The sequence below is a fragment of the Martes martes genome (assembly GCF_963455335.1).
Source record: "Martes martes genome assembly, chromosome: 2".
Taxonomy (NCBI): Eukaryota; Metazoa; Chordata; class Mammalia; order Carnivora; family Mustelidae; genus Martes; species Martes martes.
Genome location: NC_137889.1, coordinates 188,348,907 through 188,373,365, shown reverse-complemented (window position 1 = coordinate 188,373,365; position 24,459 = coordinate 188,348,907). Strand labels below are relative to the sequence as shown.

At 37.4% G+C, this 24,459-nt stretch overlaps 1 protein-coding gene across 1 annotated transcript in view; it reads right to left on the bottom strand.

The window, feature by feature from the left end:
- The window catches only part of ADGRL3 (adhesion G protein-coupled receptor L3), a 417,871-nt gene that overhangs the window by 114,124 nt on the left and 279,288 nt on the right, over positions 1-24,459 (bottom strand). Inside the window, exons 8-10 of the mRNA XM_080796369.1 lie at positions 24,009-24,047; positions 5,117-5,300; positions 3,844-3,966 (exon numbers count right to left, since the gene is read on the bottom strand). Coding sequence (XP_080652495.1) covers positions 3,844-3,966; positions 5,117-5,300; positions 24,009-24,047 — 346 coding nt within the window. The remainder of the gene's footprint in view (positions 1-3,843; positions 3,967-5,116; positions 5,301-24,008; positions 24,048-24,459) is intronic.

Genomic DNA, 24,459 nt, shown 5'->3' with positions numbered 1-24,459 from the left:
CTTCCGGTATGAATTCCTATCGGCTCTGTCCTGATAGCTGCTGTCCAGATAAGCACTGTCCTGACTATCACAGAAGTCTCAATCCTTATCCCTGAATCTTAGAGTCAAGTAGGAATAAGAACAAGGAACTTTTAATAGATTTCTTTTGAGGAGGGAGGGGACTGTCCAACATCTAAACTGTGCTCCCATGTTTGGAAAATTCCCAATTATTGGGGATTTATAGACACAAGATGGATGTACACTGGCTTTCCCAGCCTGTTTCGTAAAGAGGTTGCTCTGGACACCAGAGCTCGATGCCACCCATCATCTGCACTCGTCTCTGACTTCAGATGAGGAGCCGGTGACACGAGGAAGCGGGAGGTGACGCGGCAGCAGCCACCTTCACTTACGCCTCACGCGTGGCAGCCGTGACATCGCAAGCAATGATGCTGTGTGATGCCACGGGCTGCTGTCAGCCTCTTAGCTCTTGCTGGTTTTCTGGGCCCAGTTCTCCAGCCTTCTCATTGATTCTATGAGATACCCATATCCTTTCAGTAATTTAGCAATGAGATTATAAGAGCTACATAAAGGAAAGGGCCATTTTTAAATTTCCAATCCACATCTGTTAACATATACTCAGGAAAGAACAGTAATTCACTAAATATGTCTTGTCTGTTATAACACAGCATTTAAATTTAGTGCTTTTCTCTAGGTTTACCCTGAAAACACTAAATTTTGGAAGGTTACACTTCAGAAGAATGTTTTTTTTTCCCCCCTTGTTGACAGTAACAACTTTTATTTTAACTGGTTGATAGCCAGTTGATAATTCCTACCAATTTCCACCTACAGGACAGTGTCATGTTGATATCCCCCCTTGTTTTATCAATGCATTTAGTCATGTATAATTGTTACAGATTCTGCACTCCAAAATTAATGCTTAAATGTGACCTAACACACACACACACACACACACACACACACACACACACTACTTTAGAAAATAAAATAAATGAGTATAAAACAAAATATGATTAATATAACCATATCCTGATTGCCAATAGCTTTATACCTGAAAGTTCATACACTTATTTGAGAAATTCGTAGAGTTTATCCATGTGTCAGGCACAAGTGTTACATATAACAGATGACAAGTAAGAAAAGAGCTCTGCTCTCATGAGCTTACCACTTAGAGGGAAATAAGATAATAATAGGATAATAAGGAGGCAACTTAAAAATAATAATAATAATATTTCATATGATGTTAAGTGAAAAATCACCATGAGGAAGCAATAGTATAAAGTAGCTAATGGGAAAAGAGCAATGAGGAAAGAGTGGTGTACCTTCAGAGAGACAGAGAAAAACTTCCCTTCCTAGAGAGGTTAAGATTTATACTGAACAGTAAATGTTAGAGAAGCTTCTATGTAAAGAAATGTAAAAACTACATTCCAGGAAGAAAACAAAATGCAAACATCTGACACAGAAACACTCTTGGTGTACTCAAGACTAGATCAGAGAGAATCCTTGTGCACTGTTGGTGGGAATGTAAACTGGTACACCACTGTGGAAAACACGGTGGAGATGCCCCCAAAATTAAAAATAGAACTACCATATGATCCAGTAATTCCACTTCTGGGTTTTTATCTGAAGGAAACAAACACACTGACTCAAAAAGATCTCTGTACCCCATGTGCATTGTAGCATTATTCAAAAGAGTTAAGATATGTAAACAACCTCAGTGTCCGCTGATGAGTGAATGGATAAAGAAAATGGAATATTACTCAGCCATTAACAAAGAATGATATCTTATTATTTATGACAACATGAAAGGACCTTGAGGGCATTATGCTAAGTGAAATATGTCAAACAGGGAAAGATAAGTATTGTATATTCTCACTTATATATGGAATCCTTAAAAAAATAAATAAATAAAACAAATTAAATTCATAGATACAGAGAACAGACTGGTGGCTGCCACTGGCAGGGGGCGGTGGATAGGCAAAATGGGTGAAAAGGTCAATAAGTACAAACTTCCAGTTATAAAATGAATGTCATGGGGATGCAATATATGGCATAGTGACTGTACGTTAATAATACTGTACTATGTATTTTGAAAGTTGCTGAGGAGTTCAATCTTTTTTTTTTTTTAAAGATTTTATTTATTTATTTGACAGACAGAGATCACAAGTAGGCAGAGAGCCAGGCAGAGAGAGAGGAGGAAGTAGGCTCCCCGCTGAGTAGAGAGCCTGATGCGGGGCTCGATCCCAGGACCCCGGGATCATGACCTGAGCCGAAGGCAGAGGCTTTAACCCACTGAGCCACCCAGGTGCCCCTGAGGAGTTCAATCTTAAAAGGTCTCATCACAAGAAAAAAAAAATAAAACTGTATGTGGTGATAAGTGTGAACTAGACTTACTGTGGTGATGATTTTACAATGTAGACAAATATCAAATCATTACACTGTATTCCTGAAACTAATATAAAGTCCTATGTCACTTCTAGCTCAATAAAAAAGAAAAAGGATCAAGACTAGACTGTCTGAATCATAGAGAGCAGGTTAAAGACAGACAGGAAGTGAGGCAGATGAGGCAGGAAAGAAGTGGACAAGCACTTGGTGGCCTAGTGAAATCCTCTGATTTTGTTCTGAACGCAACCGGAAGCAAATTGGTCAGATTTACGTTTCTGGAAGATCCTTGTCAACAGGATATTCTGTCTGGAGGCAGGAAGAGTGGAGAGAGGGAAGCCAGCTGGAAAGCTAATGAAGAAATCTGATTTTGCTTCGTAGAAAATCTTATTGTAGCCTCAAAATTCATATAGTCAAATTAGCAATATAATGACTTAGAAGTCACTTATATGATTTTCAACCTTAAAGGAATTCTGTTCGGTTGACAACAGCCGTAATTTGTTTTGTCTTGGTATTATTCACCAGGCTTTTCTTTCTTTAAAACTATGCACCCTGCGCTATGAAATGCCACCTCTGAGTTGGTTGCTATAGCCTGAAGCCATCTTCCCATCATCTAACAGGTCAAAAGTCTCATTTAGTTGGCAAAAAGTATGTTTTTAAAAATTTAATACTATGGACACCTGGGTGGCTCAGTCGGTTAAGTGTTTGCCTTTAGTTCAGGTCATGATCCTAGGGTCCTGGGATGGAGTCCCACATCGGGTTCCTTACTCGATAGAGAACCTGGTACTCCCTCTGCCCGCTGCCCCCCTGCTTGTGCCCTCTCTCTCTCTCTCTGACAAATAAATAAATAAAATTTTGAAAGAAAATTAATACAGTGACAACTTGAGACATATTTTCTCTATGATTTTATTTAATTCTCATTATATTCAGTGAATTTAATCTAGTATCAAACTGACCTATATTGACCAGTACCTTTCCCCCAACTCATCTTCTCACATTTTAAATTTTCTGTATGCTTTTCAAAAGAAACTATAAAAACACTTTCAAAACTAGTGAATAAGGAAAAAAATACAACTTTAAAATTAGAAGTAAAATTTCCATTAAAAATTTTAGAAACTAAATCTGTCAACTCAATAAGAGTTACTCCTTTCAAGAAAAAAAGTCAGATATCTGGATTTTGTTGTTCATTAATTCCTCTCAGATTCAAGTTTCTGACATTGTACTGCAACTGAAAAGGAACAGAACAATTTCCAAATCTGACTGAGAATTTTATAGAGCAAATACATTGCAATGTTGTTGGTGCATAAGATAGGAAAGAGAAGGAAGAGGAGAGATAGAATAGTTGAGTGAGAGTAAGAGAGCTTTTGGATAGCAGATCTAAACCCCCAAGCCAAGAAACGATGACGATGAGAAATTGATGACGAGTTCAATTTCACCATGCTTAACAAACAAACTCTAACCTACCGTTTCGACCATTTTGTTTTAAAGTATTTGCGGAGAGCTGGATAGTGCTTCCGTGACCCATGTTTTCCGGAAATTTTAGGTCTTCTAAGTTTCCTTCCGTGCTCAGCCTTGCAACTTCCAATTCTGTTAACGGCAAAGAGTTAATCAGTGCTCACTGAGAAATACACCAAAGCTAAGATGATTTCCTAAATTACCGAAATATTTCTGAAATCAAAATACCGGAATTAAGTAGTCAAAATGAATAGTGGTTCAATGTTTCATTTCAAAAGTATTTCTTTAGTACTTCATTTTTAAAATAAGACAAAAACTATTAAATAGGTAAATAAGAACACAAACATATCAGTTATAAAGCCTAAAATTTAAAATCAAGCTCAAATCCTTATCCTTTGTCATTTACTGTATCTTCAAAATATTATCTTTCTTTAGTGAATTAAGTAAAAGTCTCTTTATGATCTAGAGCTACACTATTATATCAATATTGATCGATCTTTAAATCTAATAAGTTTGAAACAGCTTTATCAAATCTTCTGAAATAAAGCTGTCAGCTACATCCTTATGCACAATAAAAATAGATTTATACTCCTTATGAGCCAATAACACAATTACAAAAAAACACTGTCTTATCACCTTCACTTAAATGAGTGATTTTTTTATAATACCTAATTCAGAGACATTCTTATTATAACTGGCGTGACCCATAGGCACCGTTAGGAGGATAAATTTTAAATAGTACAATGCAGACATGGATACACACAGACATAAAAAACTAATTAGCTAGGACACCTGGGTGGCTCAGTTGGTTAAGCGGCTGCCTTCGGCTCAGGTCATGATCCCAGCGTCCTGGGATCGAGTCCCACATCGGGCTCCTTGCTCAGCAGGGAGCCTGCTTCTCCCTCTGCCTCTGCCTGCCACTCTGTCTGCCTTTGCTCGCTCGCTCTCTCTCCCTCTCTCTCTCTCTGACAAATAAATAAATAAAATATTTAAAAAAAAAAAAAAAACTAATTAGCTAACTAAAGGACCTAACTATGAGTGATCTCAGGCTAATATATCCAATATTGGGATATCCTAAGGAGGGTAACACACATGCTTATGGGGAATGACTCTTTTAAGCCAATGGCAGGTGATATCCTTCTAATTATAGGGAAAAAAAAATCACTTATCTCCACTGAAGTAAAAGTCACTCATAATACCTGCGCTACCACAGAAATTTTTTTCTTTCTCTCTTCTGCTGTACAAGGGTCTCTGGTCCTTCTGTATAACAAAGGCCACTTACGAATATTGTCTGTGTTCTCCCTGACAATGTCAGTCTTCAAAAGGTTATCGGCCAGGACAAAAGCACTTTCCTCCACAGTGTCAAGCAACATGGTCGCTGCCCGTAGTTGATCGCTTGTAGTCAGGTCTCTCCACGCATTTGAGGCTTGTGGCTGGAGAAGGTTGTTAACTGTCTCAACCATCGCCTACAAGAGGATGAACAAAATGACAGAGGTCTCTAGTGAACTCACAGAGCTGTCAGAAATCCAGGTGTACATGTTGCTCAGCAAGCAAGGATCAGCGGTGTGCATGAGTTCAGTATTGTCCTAGCCTCCCCTGTGACTTGCTGCAGCAGAAGCATTCATTATTGTGTTCTGTTAAAGCCCTAGCTGAGACTGCAAGGCAAGAGAAAAACCAGCTTTTGTTTTGAAGGACAACAAATAGATCCATGCTTGCTTCTTAGAATCAATAGCAAAGGCTTCAATAAGACTATGATCACATAATTAAATTATTTGGCTGTGGAACTGCTGGCAAGTAAATTAAGCCAACACTTTTATCATATCACCCACAAAAAATCATTCCCCCCCCCCACCTATCACCATAGAACCAAATGCTGAATGCAGCAGAGGTTAAAGGGATGACGACAGACAGGACAATACAAGAATTTGTTGCCTATAAGTTGAGGACTCACTGAGCAAATCAACTTTTTTTTTCTTAGCCAGCTGGTAAAATGTCAGAATGGGAAAAATATCAAAGCATACATACTCCCAGGGGCTTGGGATATGTTATGTGTGAAGAAAAACCTTCTTCATGCTGTTTAGTATTAGGGAAGGGAATAAACAGTTGGAACTTGCTACCTGTGGCCCTCAGGTGTTTTCCTTTAAAAAAAAATCAGCAGTAGGTACACATAGAGATAAAAAGCCACAGTTCTCATTGCTTCCTCCAAAAGAATCATCTCCCTAGTTACAATTTCTATATTTCCTGTGGTTAGCTTTATGCTCTAGGTTACAAACAAAACAAAACAAAACAGAAATGGTTCTCCCAATAAGGTCTTCTTTAAGGTTTCATTCAAACACAGAATTGCAAAATAGAAAAAAATATAACACCTGCAGTTTGAAAGTGATCATCCCTGAATCCGTTGATTATGAAATATGCATCCAATCGAGAAAAAATTTGAATAAATAGCCAACACAGGCAATTTCTAGGCAGTGCATGGGAGTTTTAAAACAAGCCTCATCTTACTGACACATTGGCAGAAGGATTAGGAGAGATTGAAGAAATACCCATTGCACTGCCGTGTTTTCTTCTGGCTGGTGTTTTCATAGTAACCGACTAACAACTGTTAAAAATTCAGCTTCATAATGAAACACCTTGGCTGCCAATTAACACCAGCTTCAAAAACTAATTTGCCTTTTGATAAGAGTTGTTTTTTCTTGATATTTTTCCCAGCTACTCCAAGTTCTGGCCAAAAATCAACATCACTGGACTCTCATGTAAACTAGTCCTACTTGCAACTTGAGTACTTTGCATCATTTAAAAACAAACAACAAACAAAAAAACACCCCCCCAAAAAAATGCTCCTGAGTTTAATAACTGGGCGTTTTCACATAGTGTGCTTAGTTCTGCCATGTGTTCTGAGTTTAAAGCATGACCTAGAAGCCAGACAAAAGCATTGCCATTCACAACAAAATGATTTGCTTTCCAGGAAGTTCTCTATAGGGATAATGCCAAGAGGATATGCCAAAAAGGAGGTGCCACATAGGAAACAAATGAACAAAAACAAGTTTAGGTATTTTCAGAAGCCAGAGAACATCGACCTCCAGAGTGCAAAGAAGTATTCTTTCCATGATTAGATGATGCTCTGAATTCATTGGAAATGCTCTGAAAATCCCACACACAACAGAAATTATGCCTGTTCTTTAAGGAGCAGCCATTGTAAGATTAGTGAAGAATCTTACACCTAGTAACTCTTATCTCAGGGAAAATTTTATTGGGGATAATGCAGTATTTCTGCTCTGCCCTTTATTGTTTTCAATTTTTTTTTTTAATTTAAGAAATGCAAAAGGAGGAAAAAAGGGGGAAAAAAAAAACCAAGAAAAATAAACAACTGGGGTGCCTGGGTGGCTCAGTTGGTTAAGCAACTGCCTTGGGCTCAGGTCATGATCCTGGAGTTCCGGGATAGAGTCCTGCATCAGGCTTCCTGCTTGGCAGGGAGTCTGCTTTTCCTCTGACCTTCCCCCTTCTCATGCTCCCTCTTTCTCTCATTTTCTCTCTCTCTCTTTCAAATAAATAAAATCTTAAAAAAAAAAAGAAAGAAAGAAAGAAAGAAAGAGAAAAAGAAATAACTATGGTCAACTCTGAGAATGTTCTAAATAGCCGCCTGTTTACAATAGACTGCATTAGGTAAAATACCATGTTTGAATTGGTAACTAACGAATCAAAGTCACCCCTAATTAAATTATCTTAGTTTTGCCTACGAAAATGTATGTAGTACAATATTTTCATAGTTATAAATTTTAAGTACATTTATGACAATTCCATCTTCCCAAATAAGTCAGGATCTTTAAAGAAGTTTTCTATTAAAGCCCAAATGATTTCAAAGTTTATTATAGAAATGACAGACATAATATATGGTCCTAAAACCTTGGATGGGTTTGGCACAAATCTAATATTTATTTATTCTTCTTTAAAAAGGATGTGTTGTGGGGTGCCTGGATGGCTCAGTCGTTGAGCTTCGGCCTTCAGCTCAGGTCATAATCCCAGGGTCCCGGGATCAAACCCCACAACAGGCTCCCTGCTCATTGGGGGAGGCTACTTCTCCCTCCCCCTCTGCCTGCTGCTCCCCCTACTTGTGTGCTCTCTCTGTGTCAAATAACTAAATAAAATCTTAAAAAAAAAAAAGCATGTGGTGTGATTGCTTAAGTATCAACATAAGGAAATTTCAACACATAGAATTCTGTAGTGCAAAAACCAGAATATGGAATTGGGAATCCCCTCTGCTGAGCTTGTACCTGGACTGTGCCACTTACTAGCTGTATGATGTTGTGCAAGTTACATAACTTGTCTGCAGTTTATCCACAAATCAGAGACGATAGGATAACCATTTTGTACTGCGTGGCGATACAAATGCATTTATGTTGGCTGGCTCATAACACATGTTCAAGGTGTAACCTTACATGGACTTTCATTGGATATCTAAGTCCAGCTTTGGAGGAAGAGAGGTCTTCACCGACGGAAGCATAGGTTATACCTGATAATTACAAAATATCTGCTCTGAAGTGAGATCCCAAAGGATTAATGTCTACAATGTAACTTTCATGAATCAACCTGTTTCACAACTTAACTACTAAAGACTAGATCACCTGAAGCTTTGAGGAATAGGACAGGACAGGAACATGTGTATTAAATAATTCATAATGTGTATTTTAGAAGTTTGAACAGCATGGCCAAGTCAGTCTAATAGCTTTATCATTAATGCAGTTTGTTTAAACTTTCCAGTGTTTGTTGACATGTCCCTGTTACCAGTTTAATGAAGGCCAATTATTCACACCCTTCAATGACAAGAGGCTGTATTTTGTTTTCCTTGTACATTTTTGCATTTGTAAGTTTTACCCACAAATGATGACACTGTATCCATCATATGTATGATAAGTGTGGTTTGGTTTTTGTTTTGTCAAACTAGTTATTTGCATTGCTTTCATTAGTTCAACAACATCTCTTTAAAAACAGGTTGATTTTCATTTTATTTGGTTACAAGGACATGAGCTTAACTATGCTTGGAACCAAAGCTGAACAGGGAATGTACAATGAATTTGAATAAAGTGAGGTATGGAGACATCATTTAGTGTCCAACAGCACTCACTGATTTCTCTTTTTCTGCTATAAATAATTTTCTGATCTAAAATTTACATGATAAAGTTGAAAGAAAATACACTTGACCCAGCATTTATCATAAAGACAAGACTTGATCCACGAGAACAAAAAAAGAAAAGAAAAAAAAATTATCTAATGGTTTTGATGTGTACAGACTGAAATAATCTAAAATTCTGAAAATAAATTTAATCAACAATGTCCTTGTCAGAAACTAAATGTTAAGTCACTTTATTTTCTTTTCCAAATCACTAGAAACTGAATAGGAGATGGCACTGGAAATTTGTATTCTAGTTGTCACTAAATTTCAGTGTGTCTTTGGACATATTTATGTTTTTTAACCAATCAACAAAGTGGGAGCTACATGAGAAAATAAGGTTCTTTATGTTTCAAATTGAGAGAGTTAGGGGTTTTCTGCTATTACATATCACTCTTTTCATTATATAGTTTATGGCTAGACTTTAAAGTGACTTTTGACTGTTTCTAAAAATCAAATATAAGTTAGAAAGTATAAAATTCACTTAGATTCCTACCAGGATCATGAGTATACTATATCCTTCTGGACATATATTTGCAGGACACAACATTATTGGATCTTCTTATCATAAAACTCAGATCTTAGGCAAATTCATTTGACTAGCCTTACTTGTAGCATTTAATTATAGTATGTTTGTTAAAGAATGTTATAAAGTGTATTCTCATACTATTTCAAAAGGAGGATTTACTTATTTGCTATGACTACTGTGAAAATTTGGTGGGGGGGACCAGCTCTATATCTCTCTAGGAACAACTTTTGTCATTATTCCAAGAGGATGTGCTTGTGAAATATCCAGGATCAGCAATGAGAGTCCTATCAATGGTACTTCTTACCCAGGTGAGCAGTAAATCTTAAATTAAGTAAGCGAAGTCATCTGGAGAACTTAGTTATCCCTCTTTCCTCACTCGAAAACCTCCAAACTAAAGACTCAAATAGAACGAATGCTTGTGAAAAGATATGTAACATTAAGGGGTGCGGGAGTGGCTCAGTTGTTTAAGTGTCTGTCTTGGGCTCAGGTCATGATATCAAGGTTTTGGGATCCAGTCCCGTTTGACAATGGGCTCCTTGCTTAGCAGGGAGCCTGCTTCTCCCATTCCCTCTGTCTGTTCCCCCTGCTTGTGCTCTCTGTCAAATAAATAAATTAATTAAAAAAAAAAAAGACACGTAACTTTACCGCCGTTGCATTTTTCTGAAAATAGGCTAACCATAAGCTCATTCAGGTTTTAGCTCAGGTACAAAGAAGTCTTCAATTATCAGTAAAGCTAGGGAGAATCACCCCACCCTTAAATCTGTTAACTGTTCTGTTTTCTTTGTATCATGAGTCATTATCTAAAGTATCTGAAATATGTATTTATCTACATGGCTATTTCAGAACTCTCACTCAAGAAAAGGTATGCTTCATGAGGGCGGCAACTCTGTGTCATTTATAAGTGCCCAAAACTCTGCCCAACACATCGTAAGTGTTCAATGAACGACTGCTTTCTAATGAAGATTCATACTTCAGTGAGTCTTCTCCATTTCCATTCCAGTAGGAAAAAAAAAAAAAAAAAAACAACCTCTGAAATTCTTGGTTTTATGAGAGCAAAGAACATGTAAGTACAAATGGAAAAAAAAAATCCAAAAAACAAACAAACAAAAACCTGGTCAATATTATCTGAATCCTTATCATTTAGAGATTCAGTGCCATAATGGGTTCCCATTTTAGTACTTAGTTACCTTGAATAGAACTATCCATACTCCTGGTCTGGCTTTCTAACAAGATTATGATGTTCTTAGGGGAAGGACCATGTTCACTGGTGTTTACCGAGGGTAAATTTTAGTGCCTTTGAGACATTTTAGACACTCAAAAAAATGTTCAGTAAGCAAAGATAACCTACTTTTACTAACAAATCATTAATGATCTTATATGTAATAAGAAAATGAAAACACCTTTTAGTTTTACAACTTTTTGCCATGTCTCCCAAGAGGGGCTCTAAGAGAATGAAGTGCTCAGATATCACAGGGTTTGGAGGGAAGACAGGCTGAATGAGAGGGAATTAAGAAGACAATCAGAGTTCAAAAGGAGAAAAGCAGAACCACAGGCTATTGTAGTAAATGCAAACCACAAGGCATAACAACAATATATTCTACAAAGAGCTCTCCAAAATGTTTTTAAGTGTATCAAAGCTCACTTTCAATGTAATTCAATGAGGTCCTATTAAGTATGTATGATATGCAAGAAACTAGGGAAGTCACTGTTGGAGGAGGTTAGGAAAGAGAGGAAAACATAGAGTCAGCTTTCAATTTGTCCACACTCCAAGGCAGAAGGTAAGCACAAAATAGAGCTAAGAACTCACAGCATATGGGACAAAAAGTAATGAATTCTTATAGAGGAAGATCAAGAAAAGATCCCAGATTTTGAGTCAGACACTAAAAGATGAATAAACTTGCCTCGATTATGATGAGGAAACTTGAGGCTAAAGGGCATAATAAGCAAGTTAATGACTAAAACAAAACAAAGCCGGTACTAAGGCGAGGAATATTCTGGGTTTGGGATGAGGAGAGTGTACGGTGTATGGAAAAAGAATGTTAAAAGATGGTATAGCGGGAGAAATGGTAAGGAGCAGTTAGATCTTCAGTATGATAGAAGTTTGGGCTTTACTGCATAGAAAATATTCAGCCAGTAAATATTTTTAAACAAAGGAGTTATGTATTTAGATATGTTTAGAGTAGGAGTATGAAGATGCCCCCCCCAAACAAAACAGAATGGAAAATGAATCCTATATTAAGCTCATTCAATATTTTTTAGAAGTTCTTTTGTGTTACAATAAAGCAGACATTTATAAATATGCAAATTATCATTAGGCAGCCCATTAGAAAGTTAAGAGCAATTATTTCATCTTAGTGGATGAATTCATGGTAATAAATTGCTGACATTCTTTTGGGAAACTCTCCAGTGATATAAAATTTTATTTTACTCTTTACTTCTACATCATTTTTTTTAATGTGTTCTCCTGAATGCAGTATTTCTTCATCAATACACACTGTAATCATTATGCTGAACATGGCTATTTAATTCTTACATATTATATATGCGATTATGTTTAAATATTTTTCTTCATGTGTAAACCTCAAAGAGAAGTAAGTCTTCTGTTCTCTGCTCCCATCCCTTGCTTTCTGATTATATATATGTGTGTGTGTGTGCGCGTGCAATATTATATAACACAATTACATATATAGTATAGTTTCTATTAATTTGTAATTTGAAAAAAATAAAGCTTTAATTTTTCATTTTTGACTTCTTGATATGAAGATTATCAGTTGAGAATAAAAGAAAATGGACTGAAAGTTTAAAATCATTACTGAATAGGGCACATTGTACTCTAATCTACGCTTATATATTGATTCAAATGAAAATTTTAAAGGTCAAATGTTAGAGGAGTCTTCAGAACAGTTTTGAACGTGCAGGTTTTTTATTAGAAGTCAAGTTGAGTGACTGATATTTACACATCTGATCAATAACCTAAGGTTCTTTCTATAATCACTGTCATTTAATATTACTAAACATATAAAAACTACTAATCTCTGAACTCTCTTTTCTATTACAGCGAGGTGTTGGCATTTTCAAATCTTAATTAAAATTAGATTATATAACACAACTGACCTTAATATAGTGATAAGAGCCTTTAATAGTAGAACAAGATGAACCTTAAATTTCACAGAAAAGATTCTGCCTCTTTAAGAGATCCCTTGTTGCTTAAAAATGTACTGCTTTTAGCAAACTGTAATTTATTGTACTATTTTAAAAATCTCATTTAGGATTAAATGATTGAATGCTGTCAAATAAATCTATATTGTGTTACAGGAATTAAATAGAGCTATAAACTTGACTCAAACTTCTGGCTAACTCAATATTTATTCAACAAATATTAACGAAGTACTTTCAACTGGGATGCTGCAAGAAAGACAGATGTTCCCCGTCCTTAAGAGTAATGACAACATAGTGACGCCAGACTATTAAACAAGTAGAAACATGGCAAGCGTTCCAATAGTGGAAACACAGGGTTCAAGCACTGTGTCGAAGAGGCTCCGTGAAGTAGAATTCCAAGCTTAAATTCAACTTTGGCCAAACAAGCAAAAGATAGAGCATGTGCCTACAGATGTGGACAGGAAACAGAACAAACACCTCCCAGGAACGGAAAGGGATTCCTACGGCAGAGCAGAGTACAATGGGTTCAGTGGCAAGATAGTGAGTGAAGACTAGTTACCAAAGAAGTCTGCAAACCATGTTTGATATGTACAATTTTTCTTAAAAACCATAAGAAGTCACTGAGAAACTTAAAGTAGAAGAGTGATATACATTGCAATGGTTAATATGCATGGAATATTGGAGCCCAATAACTAGGTGGTGCAGTCAGTTAAGCACGGGACTCTTGGTTCGGGCTCAGGTCGTGACCTCAGGGTTGTGAGATCGAGCCCCTCAGCAGGCTCTGCACTGAGATAGAGTCTGCTTAAGATTCTCTCTTCCTTTCCCTCTGCCCCTCCTGCTTGTTCTCTGTCTCTCTCTCAAATAAATAAATACATAAACATTTAAAAATATATGTATTGACCATGTTCTCAACTCTCATCTGAATGCTTTTTTCGTCGACTCCTTTAATTTTGACAATAACTAAATGAGGTGGAAATGAATATCCTCATCTTGCAGGGGGATAACTAAGAAAAAGTGAAGTAACTTGCTAAAGGCTAAATAATTAACTTAGGGCAGAACCAGGGTTTAAATCTGTACATTCTGACTCTGGGGATGAAGAAAAGTTGGGATTCCACAGGCAATTTAAAAAATTTGTTGATTAAAGTCAGTTGGTAAGGAAAATACACGCAGTGCACAGAATTTGAGCGCCGGCCATGAGGTGGCTCTCATTTAAAGTGGAAATAAAAGAGAAGAAAATTTTTGTTCATTAAAAGATAGAGGGTGCCTATGTTGAGTGCAAGGTACTTGAATGGGATGAATTTAAAAGGTCTACAGAAGCCTGCTAAGGAAGGAAAAACCTTCCCTCTACTCTACCCACTTAGGGTATATACTGATTTAATGCCAGGACCTGAGAATTAAACCATCAGATAAACAGAAAAAAAGCATTACACTTTTATTTAATATTTTTATGTGTATATGGGAACTTATAGAGGAAAAACAAAGGCTTAAAGAAGCAGTTAGGACTGCAAGCTTATATAATTTTTTTTTAAAGATTTTATTTATTTATTTGACAGAGAGAGATCACAAGTAGGCAGAGAGGCAGGCAGAGAGAGAGGAGGAAGCAGGCTCCCCGCTGAGCAGAGAGCCCGATGCAGGGCTTGATTCCAGAACCCAGGGATCATGACCCGAGCCGAAGGCAGAGGCTTTAACCTACTGAGCCACCCAGGTGCCCCTATGTAATTTTTTAAACAAAAGAACAACACATTTGGGAAGAAGTGACAAGGTAAAGGAAAAGGTTTTAAGCTTTCAGTTACGGTAAACTGTAGGAAAGTAACTGGGAAATATATAGGGGAAACTAATGGAAGATAAGGGTTAATTTCATATGTCCATTGCTTTTAGCTTAAAATCATGAATATGGCAAAGTGGCATATTTGGAGCATGTTCTTACCCCCTCAGCTGCAGCTTTCTCAAACATCTGTTCTTGACATAGGTTTAGGCACAATGAGGTTAAATAAGAAGCAAGCTATTTGGTATGTCTGAAATTACCCAGATAAACTTGTAGAAGAAGAACCCAGAAACACTAATGATAGGGGAGGAAATGTAGAAAGAATAGTCAACATCTGAGATGAAGAAAACAGAGCCAGAGAGTGTGGTATCACAGAGGGTTAGGGAGTCGAGTTACCACCGGTTTCAAAATGAACTCGAACGTAAAAATATCCAAAATGCCCTTCTTCTTGAAATAATAATGACTCTAGATATTTTTTTTGAGAACTGGCAGAATGGTTGTGAAACAAAGAGAAAAAAAAAAAAAAAACACAGAGAAGCTGTTCTTGAAGGACCATCGGTTCAGTTTAATGAATTTTTACTTTGAAGTAGGACATATAAATATATAAAATTATGTATATTAGTAAGAAAAAAAAACCCTAAAAAAGTATATGCTTGTAAACAGTATTGTTTAGAAGTATATAAATTAAAACCTGAAAGTCTGTTTATGGGACAACAGCAGCAACCTTACCCAAAGAAGAAATCACTTCAAGATTTTGTTGTGGATCCCTCCGGACTTGGAAATATTCATACATACATGGCAACAAATGTGATCATTTATATAATCATATCATGATTATATGTATAATCTTATCATGATATCATCTATAATCATGCTGTTATCTGTTGGTTTCTGCTTGCCTGTTTGTTTTCTCCTCTAACACAGCACACCCACCTTTCTAAATCAACACAAGATCTACCTCATTCCTTCTGTGACTCAGGGCCTACTCCATTATTTGGTATGGCAGTTTTTTCAGCCCACGTCCTACTACAAGAGTTTTGTTTTGTTGATGTAAACCATGATACGAGGCTACCTTGCGATTCTTGCTACACATTTATTCCTTTCTGAGGAGGAATGCTGCCCCACTGTGTGGTTCTACCACAAGCTACTCCCAAAGTCCTTATCGGAAGCAGAGAGAACCATACAGAGAACAATACTGTTCTATGGTTTATAATAAGATCCATGAAAAAAATATTGTAAAAACATGGATAGGGATAAACACAGTCTTCTCTGGTAGGATATTTAAGAGGCTGACAATAGTGATTGCTTTGAAGGAGAGCTGAATGCCTGGGGAGAGAGAGGGATGGCAAGATTGCGCTCTGCAACTCCAGGAGGCATCTTCCAACTAGATCACCGTGAGGGGCACGCCCCCGTTGCAAGGCATGGCCACGGCAAGTGGCCAAGACATTTTTATTATTCTTACTTTTTGAATTTTAAATGATGTACCTATATTAGCTATTAAAAAACAACAACTACTACTACTTAAAAAGAAGAAAAACCCTATCTGAAAATGGTTTGAAATGACCCTTTTTTTTTTAAGATTTTATTTATTTATTTGACAGAGATCACAAGTAGGTAGAGAGGCAGGCAGAGAGAGAGGAGGAAGCAGGCTCCCCGCTGAGCAGAGAGTCTGATGCAGGGATCAATCCCAGGACCCTGGGATCATGACCTGAGCCAAAGGCAAGGGCTTTAACCCACTGAGCACCCCCTTGAAATAACCTTTTTAACAAAATGATTGCCCAAGACCATAACTAACAGAATCATCAAAAGAGAATTTTAATTGGTAGTTAGGGTTCAAAAGTAACCTTATATGGTTTTAAATCTATGGTAGGTTATTATATCAAAGCTGGATGAAGATATCAATATCTACCATCACGTAAGAAAAAGAAGTATTTTTGGTTGCCTCTAAAAATGCTAGCTGCCCAATAACACTCCCTGACTTAGACACAGAATGAGTGGACACTGCCCACTTATGCATCTTCCGGAACATTCCAAAAAGAGATGAATCTTTTAGTTACTGTCCTTCTCCTTCTTCAGTGTAGAGTTTAGCATGAAGAGATGACTGGAGCCTAAGCCATCGTCTCATGTTGAGGATGGAAGTCCATGTGTTAACGATAATAGAACAGAAAAACAGGAAGCCTTGGTTTCTGAAGTGGAATTTTCATGCTAATCCTGGACTAACTACATTGTCTGCATTTCTTTTTCATGCATGTGAATAAAGCCCTGGTTTGCTTAAGCTACCTAGTTAAGTTTTTGTTACTACTAGCTGTATAAAATTCGTACATTAGATAAAGGAAAATATGAAAATTATAACTCTGTTGGGAGCAGTACTAAAAAAATCATTTGTTTGGTTCCAAGTCATCAGGCAACTGCTTTGCTGTAAATTACACCTTAAAACTTTCATTTCTTTTCTGACCTGCACCAGAAGAGGTAATGGTAACTTCAGAAAGTAGGATTTTAAATCTGCAATGCTATTTTTAATATCTTTTTCCTTCTGGTTTGCTTATGTGATCATAAAGTTACTAAAGAAATAACAAAGTAAACTGATGTGTATTCTTTTTGTGTTTGCACAGATATAATATCCGTTTATATTCCATGTACTCAAAAACCTTTCTGCAAGTAAACCCTTCAGAAAGCAAGGATGCATTAGAAATGATTTTAAATTAACAATTTTAAAGTTAGGTAATGACCCAGGCTCTGATTAAAAAATTACAAGCGAGAGTGCAGCTTGGTGAAGAGAAGTGGGAAAATATTTTTGTTTTAGATGAAAATATTTTATTTAAAAACAGAAGGGTTTTTTTTTTAACCCTCATAAGATTTACTTCCTGAAGCATTCATAAACCATGTATATACAAAGAGCAGCTGGAACATTTTGTTTATTTATAGGAAACGTGCAAAACGGAAGAGTCGGAAATGACTCTGGAAAGCAGCCCTCACCGCTTGACCTGACACATTCACCACAGGAATTCTGAGAGAATCCCAGAATGATGTTCTTTGCACGTCAGAGTAGGATCTCCATCATCAACATCAGCCATCGTCCTGTAGAGGTTTTTTAATCATTAGGGTTCTACTAGAGAACTGACCTGTCCAAGTTAAATAATGACCTGTATAAGTTACCCTGCATACGTGACATACGGTTTTACTGTCTTTTAATCCAATGATGGCTTTATAACAGCGTTTCAGGACTACAACTTACCGGACAGAATTCTTAGGACTTCTTTATCTAAAGAAAACTACTCTGGTTTTGTAGATGGAAGTCACTTTCTTTGATCTCAATGTCTTTTAGCAATAGGTTCAGGGCACCCGAAACACACAGGGTGCAGATTTATATTTTCTCTCTTACTGACACAAATCAAGTGCAGATTTATCAAGCTGTGAAATATATTAAGTTCACAGGGTTTTAACAAAGGGTTACCAAACCTTGAGAACCTGCTGTGATTCAAACTACTTTCAGATGTCCTTTTAATTATATTAAATGAAAGTTTGGGTTGGCTTTGATGCTTATGGGCAAACATCGAAATCTCTTGAAAGAGCTGCTGAAAGTACTCCCTGTTGCTGTAGTTAATATACTACATTGTATGCACACCACTACCCAATTTATTCTAGCCACTTTAACAAGGATATCCAGCCTGACAGGCCACACAGAATAGTATCACAAGTCAGGCAAAGCACAAATCATTAGAGGACTCCGAAAGTTGTTTGACAAGCACCACGGAGCTCTTTGTCACACAGCCAATTAAGTGACCAAACAAGGAACTTGAAAATACTCATTAATTTCTTCCTAGCAGTATAAATGGAGGTTAGAATCCTTCTTGTCTATGCACCAAAGGCAGACAAGTAAAACGGGCATAATTCAATTTGCGCTTTGTCAAAGGTGCACGGAGGAACCTGGGTTCACAGAAAGTCTGCATTAAAGGCCCAAAAATGAAAGGAAGAGATAAAATGTTTAGACAGCCCATACCATAATATAGCTATATGGGCTCTGGGATTTTTTTTTTTTTTTTAATTAAGCAAAAGTTGACATTACTTTTCACCATTGAAATGCTGCGTCAGCATTTCTGAGCAGAGCCAGCTGCCCTGGGCACGACTTCCTCGTCCCTGAAACACGACCCCCGGCGGACTCCGGAATGCCAGGCTCGGCTGGTCTTCCTTGCTCCTTCAGGCTGCTCTTTGGCCTCTCGTTGCTTTCTCTTCTCCCCGACCCCTTCAAGTCGGATCCGTCCTGGGGCTCAGGCCTAGATTCTCTTCTCGGATTTCCCTACACGCATTCCCCTGTCATCAGGCACATCGGCTGCGAGTGCCGCTGGGAGGCCACGGTTGCCAAACGACTCTTTCTAGCCCGACCTCTGAGCCGAACTTCGTGCTTGTACATCTGACTGCACACGGAACACCTGCATTGCCCAGCGATGGGGATCTCAAAGCGGACAAGCCCGAGTTGAAGGCCTTGTGCGTGTCCCGACTTGGTCAGAGACACACCATCCCAATCGTGACTTCATCCTTCCCGTTGCTCCTGTAAAACCCTTTCTGTCATGTTTGACTCCCCTTCCTCTGACACTTCACATCCAACCCCTAGCAAGTCCTGTTTGTTACATTTACAAAAAAAAAAAAAAAAAAAAATATCCTGAACATGAGTAATTTTTTGGTTAAGATTTATTTCTTTATTTATTTGACAGAGATCACAAGCAGGCAGAGAGGCAGGCAGAGAGAGAGAGAGAGAGGAGGAAGCAGGCACCCCGCTGAGCAGGGAGCCTGATGTGGGGCTCGATCCCAGGACCCTGGGATCATGACCCGAGCCGAAGGCAGAGGCTTTAACCCACTGAGCCACCCAGGCACCCCGGGAACCTGAGTACTTATGTCAGCATCTCACACTCCTATTCTGTTTGTCCATTATTGTCCTTGGTCACCCTGGGTTTCAGCCCTTAGTTTTCCTGCAATAACGTACGCTTTACTTTTTAAAACAGATTAGTTCATGTCATCACTCTGCTCAGAAACCTAGAGTGGTTTACGGTGTCTCGGAGAATAAAAGCCAGCGTCCTTGCAACGCTCTATCAGATCTGGGCCCTTGCCATCCCGCAGATGCATGCCCTGTGACCCTCTTCTCTTTTGCACCACACTGACTGCACCAGCCTCCTGGAACACCACCATGGGCTTATTTCTACCTCAGGAACTGTCTCTCTGCTAGAGTGTTTTTTCCTGGATACCTGCATACTTCACTCCTTCCTCCTTCAGGGTTTTGCTCAAATATCACTTCAGTGATGCATTTCTTGCTTTCTTTTTCTTAGTATTTATTGTAATCTCATATGCCATAGTTTTTGGATACTTACGGTATTATTTATTTTCTGCCCCTAGAGCGTTTACCCTAGGAGGGAGAGCAGGGTTTTGCCTACTGTGTGCATTGTTGTATTCCCAGTGTTGATAAGGCTATTGGGCCCCTGTGCTCAACTATTAATTCCTGAATGCTCCTGTTGTTAACTGCTACGTGGTGTTTTTTCATAGTTGAAGAGAGATACTATTTTTTCATGCTGATGTCTAGGATAGAGATCTCTAGTGGATAATTAAGGTAAAACAAACAAACTAAATTAGTAAATAAGCAGTACAGAAATCACAGTTCCAAACTGAAATAAACAGACGGCTGTTTCAACGATTTTGTAAGCTTTTTAAAAAAAATTTTTTCTAAAGATCTTTTAAATTTATTTGAGAAAGAGAGAGGAGGGGCAGAGGGAGAAGCACAAGGCCCACTGAGGTGGGAGCCAGACACAGGGCTTAATCCCAGGACCCTGAGATTTCGACCTGAGCTGAAAGCAGACACTTAACTGGCTGAGCCACCCGGGGGCCTCCAGATACTTTGTAAGCTTTAAAGAACACAGACCATGTGCCTTTGAAGGAGGAGGAGGAGAAGGCAGAGGAAGAGGAGATGAAGGAGGAGGAGAGGAAGGAAGAGACCAGGATGTGTGTGTGTGTGCGCGTGTGTTTGTGTATTCATTCATTTGCATCTATTTACCATTTTTTTCTGATCAGTTCTCAACCTGATGGTGTAGGTAATAGCAGATTCCAAAGAATGACTCAAAAGATTCATATGGATAACTATACGTACTTACAGCTTTCATTAAGAAAGGTTGACTACAGACTCTCCAGGCAAAAGGAATGGCTGATAAAAATTTAAAAAACATATATTTCTTTAATAGGAAAACGTCCTGCTTTTAAAGCCATGAAGAATGAATGCCAGTAATTCTTAATATTTCCTGCTAACGAGGAGAACTACTTAAAAAATGAGGGAAAAATGTAAATCTAAGTTCTGGTAACATTTATAGAACATGAAAGCAGTTGTTCTTAAGTGGTCTGAGGTCGTACTCTCCTCCCAGAGTCTCATGAAAACCATGCATCTCTTTTTGGAGCCATATGACTTTGCATTGGTTCCTGGACTCTGCTGCCTCCCCCCTGCCCCCATTCCATGACTGGAGCTAAGGACTTCACAATTCACCTGTACTAGAATGGCTATTATCAAAAAAGACAGAGCATAACAAGTGTTACTGAGGATGCAAAGGAACTAAACCCTTCATGCATTGTTGGTTGGAAATGCAAAATGATGTAGTCACTCTGGAAAATATTTTGATAGATCTCTTTTAACAGAGAGTTACAGTATTTTCTAATTGCTTTTTCTCCCCCTCTGTTAATAAGGTAATTTTTTGATCACAGAGCTCTCTGAAAGGCCCTCAAAGCAAATTATGTGTGTATTTGCGCTTAATCAACAGTACAAAAATGATTGCTATACAGTCATTTGAACTCAATCTCAAACAAAAAGGAAAGGAAAAAACTAGTTTATACTATCCCTGAAATATAGTAAAATAAGTCAGTAAACGTAAACCAGAAGATATATCCCGACTCCTAATGCCAAATAATGAAGTCAGTTCTGTAACAGCGGTGTCCTAGGGATTTGGAGCATGAGATTCTGAGTCAGGAAGTCCTAGCTTTGAATTCAGGACCCCCTCAATTACTGTTGTATGATCTTGTGAAAGTCATTTAATTCCCCCAGGCCCCGTTTTCTCTATTTTAGGTTAAAAATAGCAATAATTATATCATAGGATTGTTGTGGATATTAAATAATAATTTATGCAAACTGCCTCCCACAGTGATGGCTACACTATTACTGCCTAATAACTGCATTTATTCTTACTAATAAATCGCTGTTGATGTTGGGAAATCATTGGAGGTACGTTAGAATAGCAGTATTAGTGCCATGGGTGCTAATGTGTGACCTTGGGCCAGTCATCTCATCTCTCCAGCTAACTCATGTTCATCTTTAAAGTATCTTCTATTTATATGTGACATCATGGTAGTTATTTAACATGCCTATGTAACACAAACCTTACTTGTCTTCTCTGGCATAAAACGCAACACTCTCTTCTTAAATGAAGATATTTGTTTTCCTTGACATGGTAATGATTTTTTTTTTTTTTTTTACAATGACTCATATCAGTTTCTATCTTTTGATAGTAAACAAAGATTTTAGTGTGATCTAAATTAAAACTAAATGAAAAAAAAATATTGGACCCAATTGTTTGTTTTTTTGTTAAAATTTTGGAGGTGCAAGCATAATGAGTAATGTGTATTAGGGGATTCACATATTATTTAAAAAATCAAAGCAACCACCTCTTGTCCACCTATATAGATCAGTTAACAGTTATCATGGCTGGTAGATGATGGTCCAGATTTTACTATGCTTCTTTGGTGAAAGAAACAAATGTAGGAAGTAAGAAATAAACAAATGTAGGAAAGATGGCTCTAGACAATTCATAGAATAGACAGTGTACCTCTAAATAATTAAAAGCTAAATGAATTTGATGGTCAAAAATCAAACTTCTAGGAATCATTATGTGTACCAATGGAAAGGCCACTTTTTTTTAGAATCTCATGATTCCTACATAATTATATTTTTTTAAATTTAACTCATAAAGCACTTCCAGTATATCTTAGACCTATTTCATAAATAGCTCAGAATGTGCTCCAAACATAGAAACACTAAGGACACTAGGCAAGTCTTTAAAATTCTAATAGACTAAAGTTTAAAGTATTATTCACCCTAGAATTTCAGAGTAATAATCTACATTACAACGAATAGAAGTAATGCCATGTCTTAGCAGAGCATTTCTGCTTCACAAATACTCTGTTTGTATCTGGTCTTATCAGATGTTTAGTCAATAGCTGAAACATTTATTCACAGACAGTCAATTATAACACCAGGAAATCAGCCATTGAATAAACTGTGCTATTAATTTTCCATCAGAGATTCATGTTTGAATGACCATGCATTTCATAGATTTAAATACCGAAAGGCTAATTATCTCCAAGGCCCCATTAAGGGGATAGCATAGATTGTAATCAAAAACAACCCACATATCGCTCAAAAATGATCTTCAGCCTTCATTGTTGAAGAATACTTCAATGTCTGTACCTACTGCACATACCAAGAGGATAGGTTTTCATATATATATATTTATGTATATATATACATAAATATGTAATTCCCAAAGACTTAGGAGAAAACAAAACAAAAACAATGGGATGTTTATTATACACAAAGATTCATTAATTTATAAGCAAATGTATATTACCTAATATCTGATGTAAATTATTCTCTCTCTTCTTTTTTAAAACCCCAGGTCCCTCTCTCATTTCTTAGCTTGGGGTGATATTTAAGCCTCAACTGCCTGACTGCCCTTGAGTCTCGTATCTTTTGGGGATTTCTGTACATATGGAATTAAATTTGTTTTCCTCCTGTTAATCTGTCTTATATCAACTTAATCACTAGACCAGCCAAGAACCTAGTGGGGAAAAGGGAAATTTTTTCCACCTCTACACTGCCTTCCTGCGTTTCTGCCTTATAAAAATAACTATAAAGGTTGTTTCTGGGATTCTTTTCACACAGAACCCATAAACATAGGAATGGTTTCTACCCTGCTTAGAAACAAATTGTAACATGTTAACTGGAGAAAAATTACATTTATATCAGGACTAAAATGTTGACAGTGAGTGGGAAAGTAAGAGAGTCCCAGCATGGGTTGAACATTTTGGTACAGAAGCCTGATATTCCAAGTATTCTGGACTATTCTTTGTCTTACAGGATTTTGATTCAATGTCATGTCTGAATGATTTGCTATTCACTATTAACTGACCCAATGTATTAACAAAATGTTTTCCTACACACCTCTATGAAGAAATGAGAGATTTACATATTACACCCAACTCACCTTTTAGTTGTGATCAAAATTGTCACATACCAAGTTGCCCCTCCTTGTCGGTCTGTGTTCATTTGGCACGACAGAGCGTGCGCTGCCAAATTTATTTTCAGTACATACCCTTGCAACATGTCTCTCTCTTCCAACCCTCCATGCCCTCCCTGAAATCCCTTTAGCTCAACAGGGTTCATTATCATTGATCTGTCCGATGCCCATACATGGTACCACCAACAGAGACAATTCAACAACTTAACACATTTATAAAAACGCAGAAAGTACCTGGACATAGGCTCTGCAAGAGCGCTCTCTTTTCTGAAGCTGAATCCATTAAGACAGCAGATTAAACACAGAATAGAAAAAACAAGTTAGTGACAGAAGAAAACAAGAAAAATAAAAGAACACATCTACACAAAACACCTTATTTTGTTGTGCACTACTTTCTAGAAGAGAATGAAAGCTAAAGCAGCAGCAAAATGTAAGCAACGGCTTGAAAACTAGTTGCCAGCACCCTTTCAGAGCAACCCAAGTGAAAACTGGATGGTATAAAGTTGTTAATGATGGGAGGAAATCGTGGAATAAATTTGGTAGAAATTAGTAAATACCATTATCCTTCAGTCATTTGAAATGATTCATTGCACATCAGGTTAGTTGTTAATTCATGAGCCACAAATGAAGACATAGGAAGTTAAGTAAACTATATCAAAAATTTGGAACCCACATTGTTTGTGGT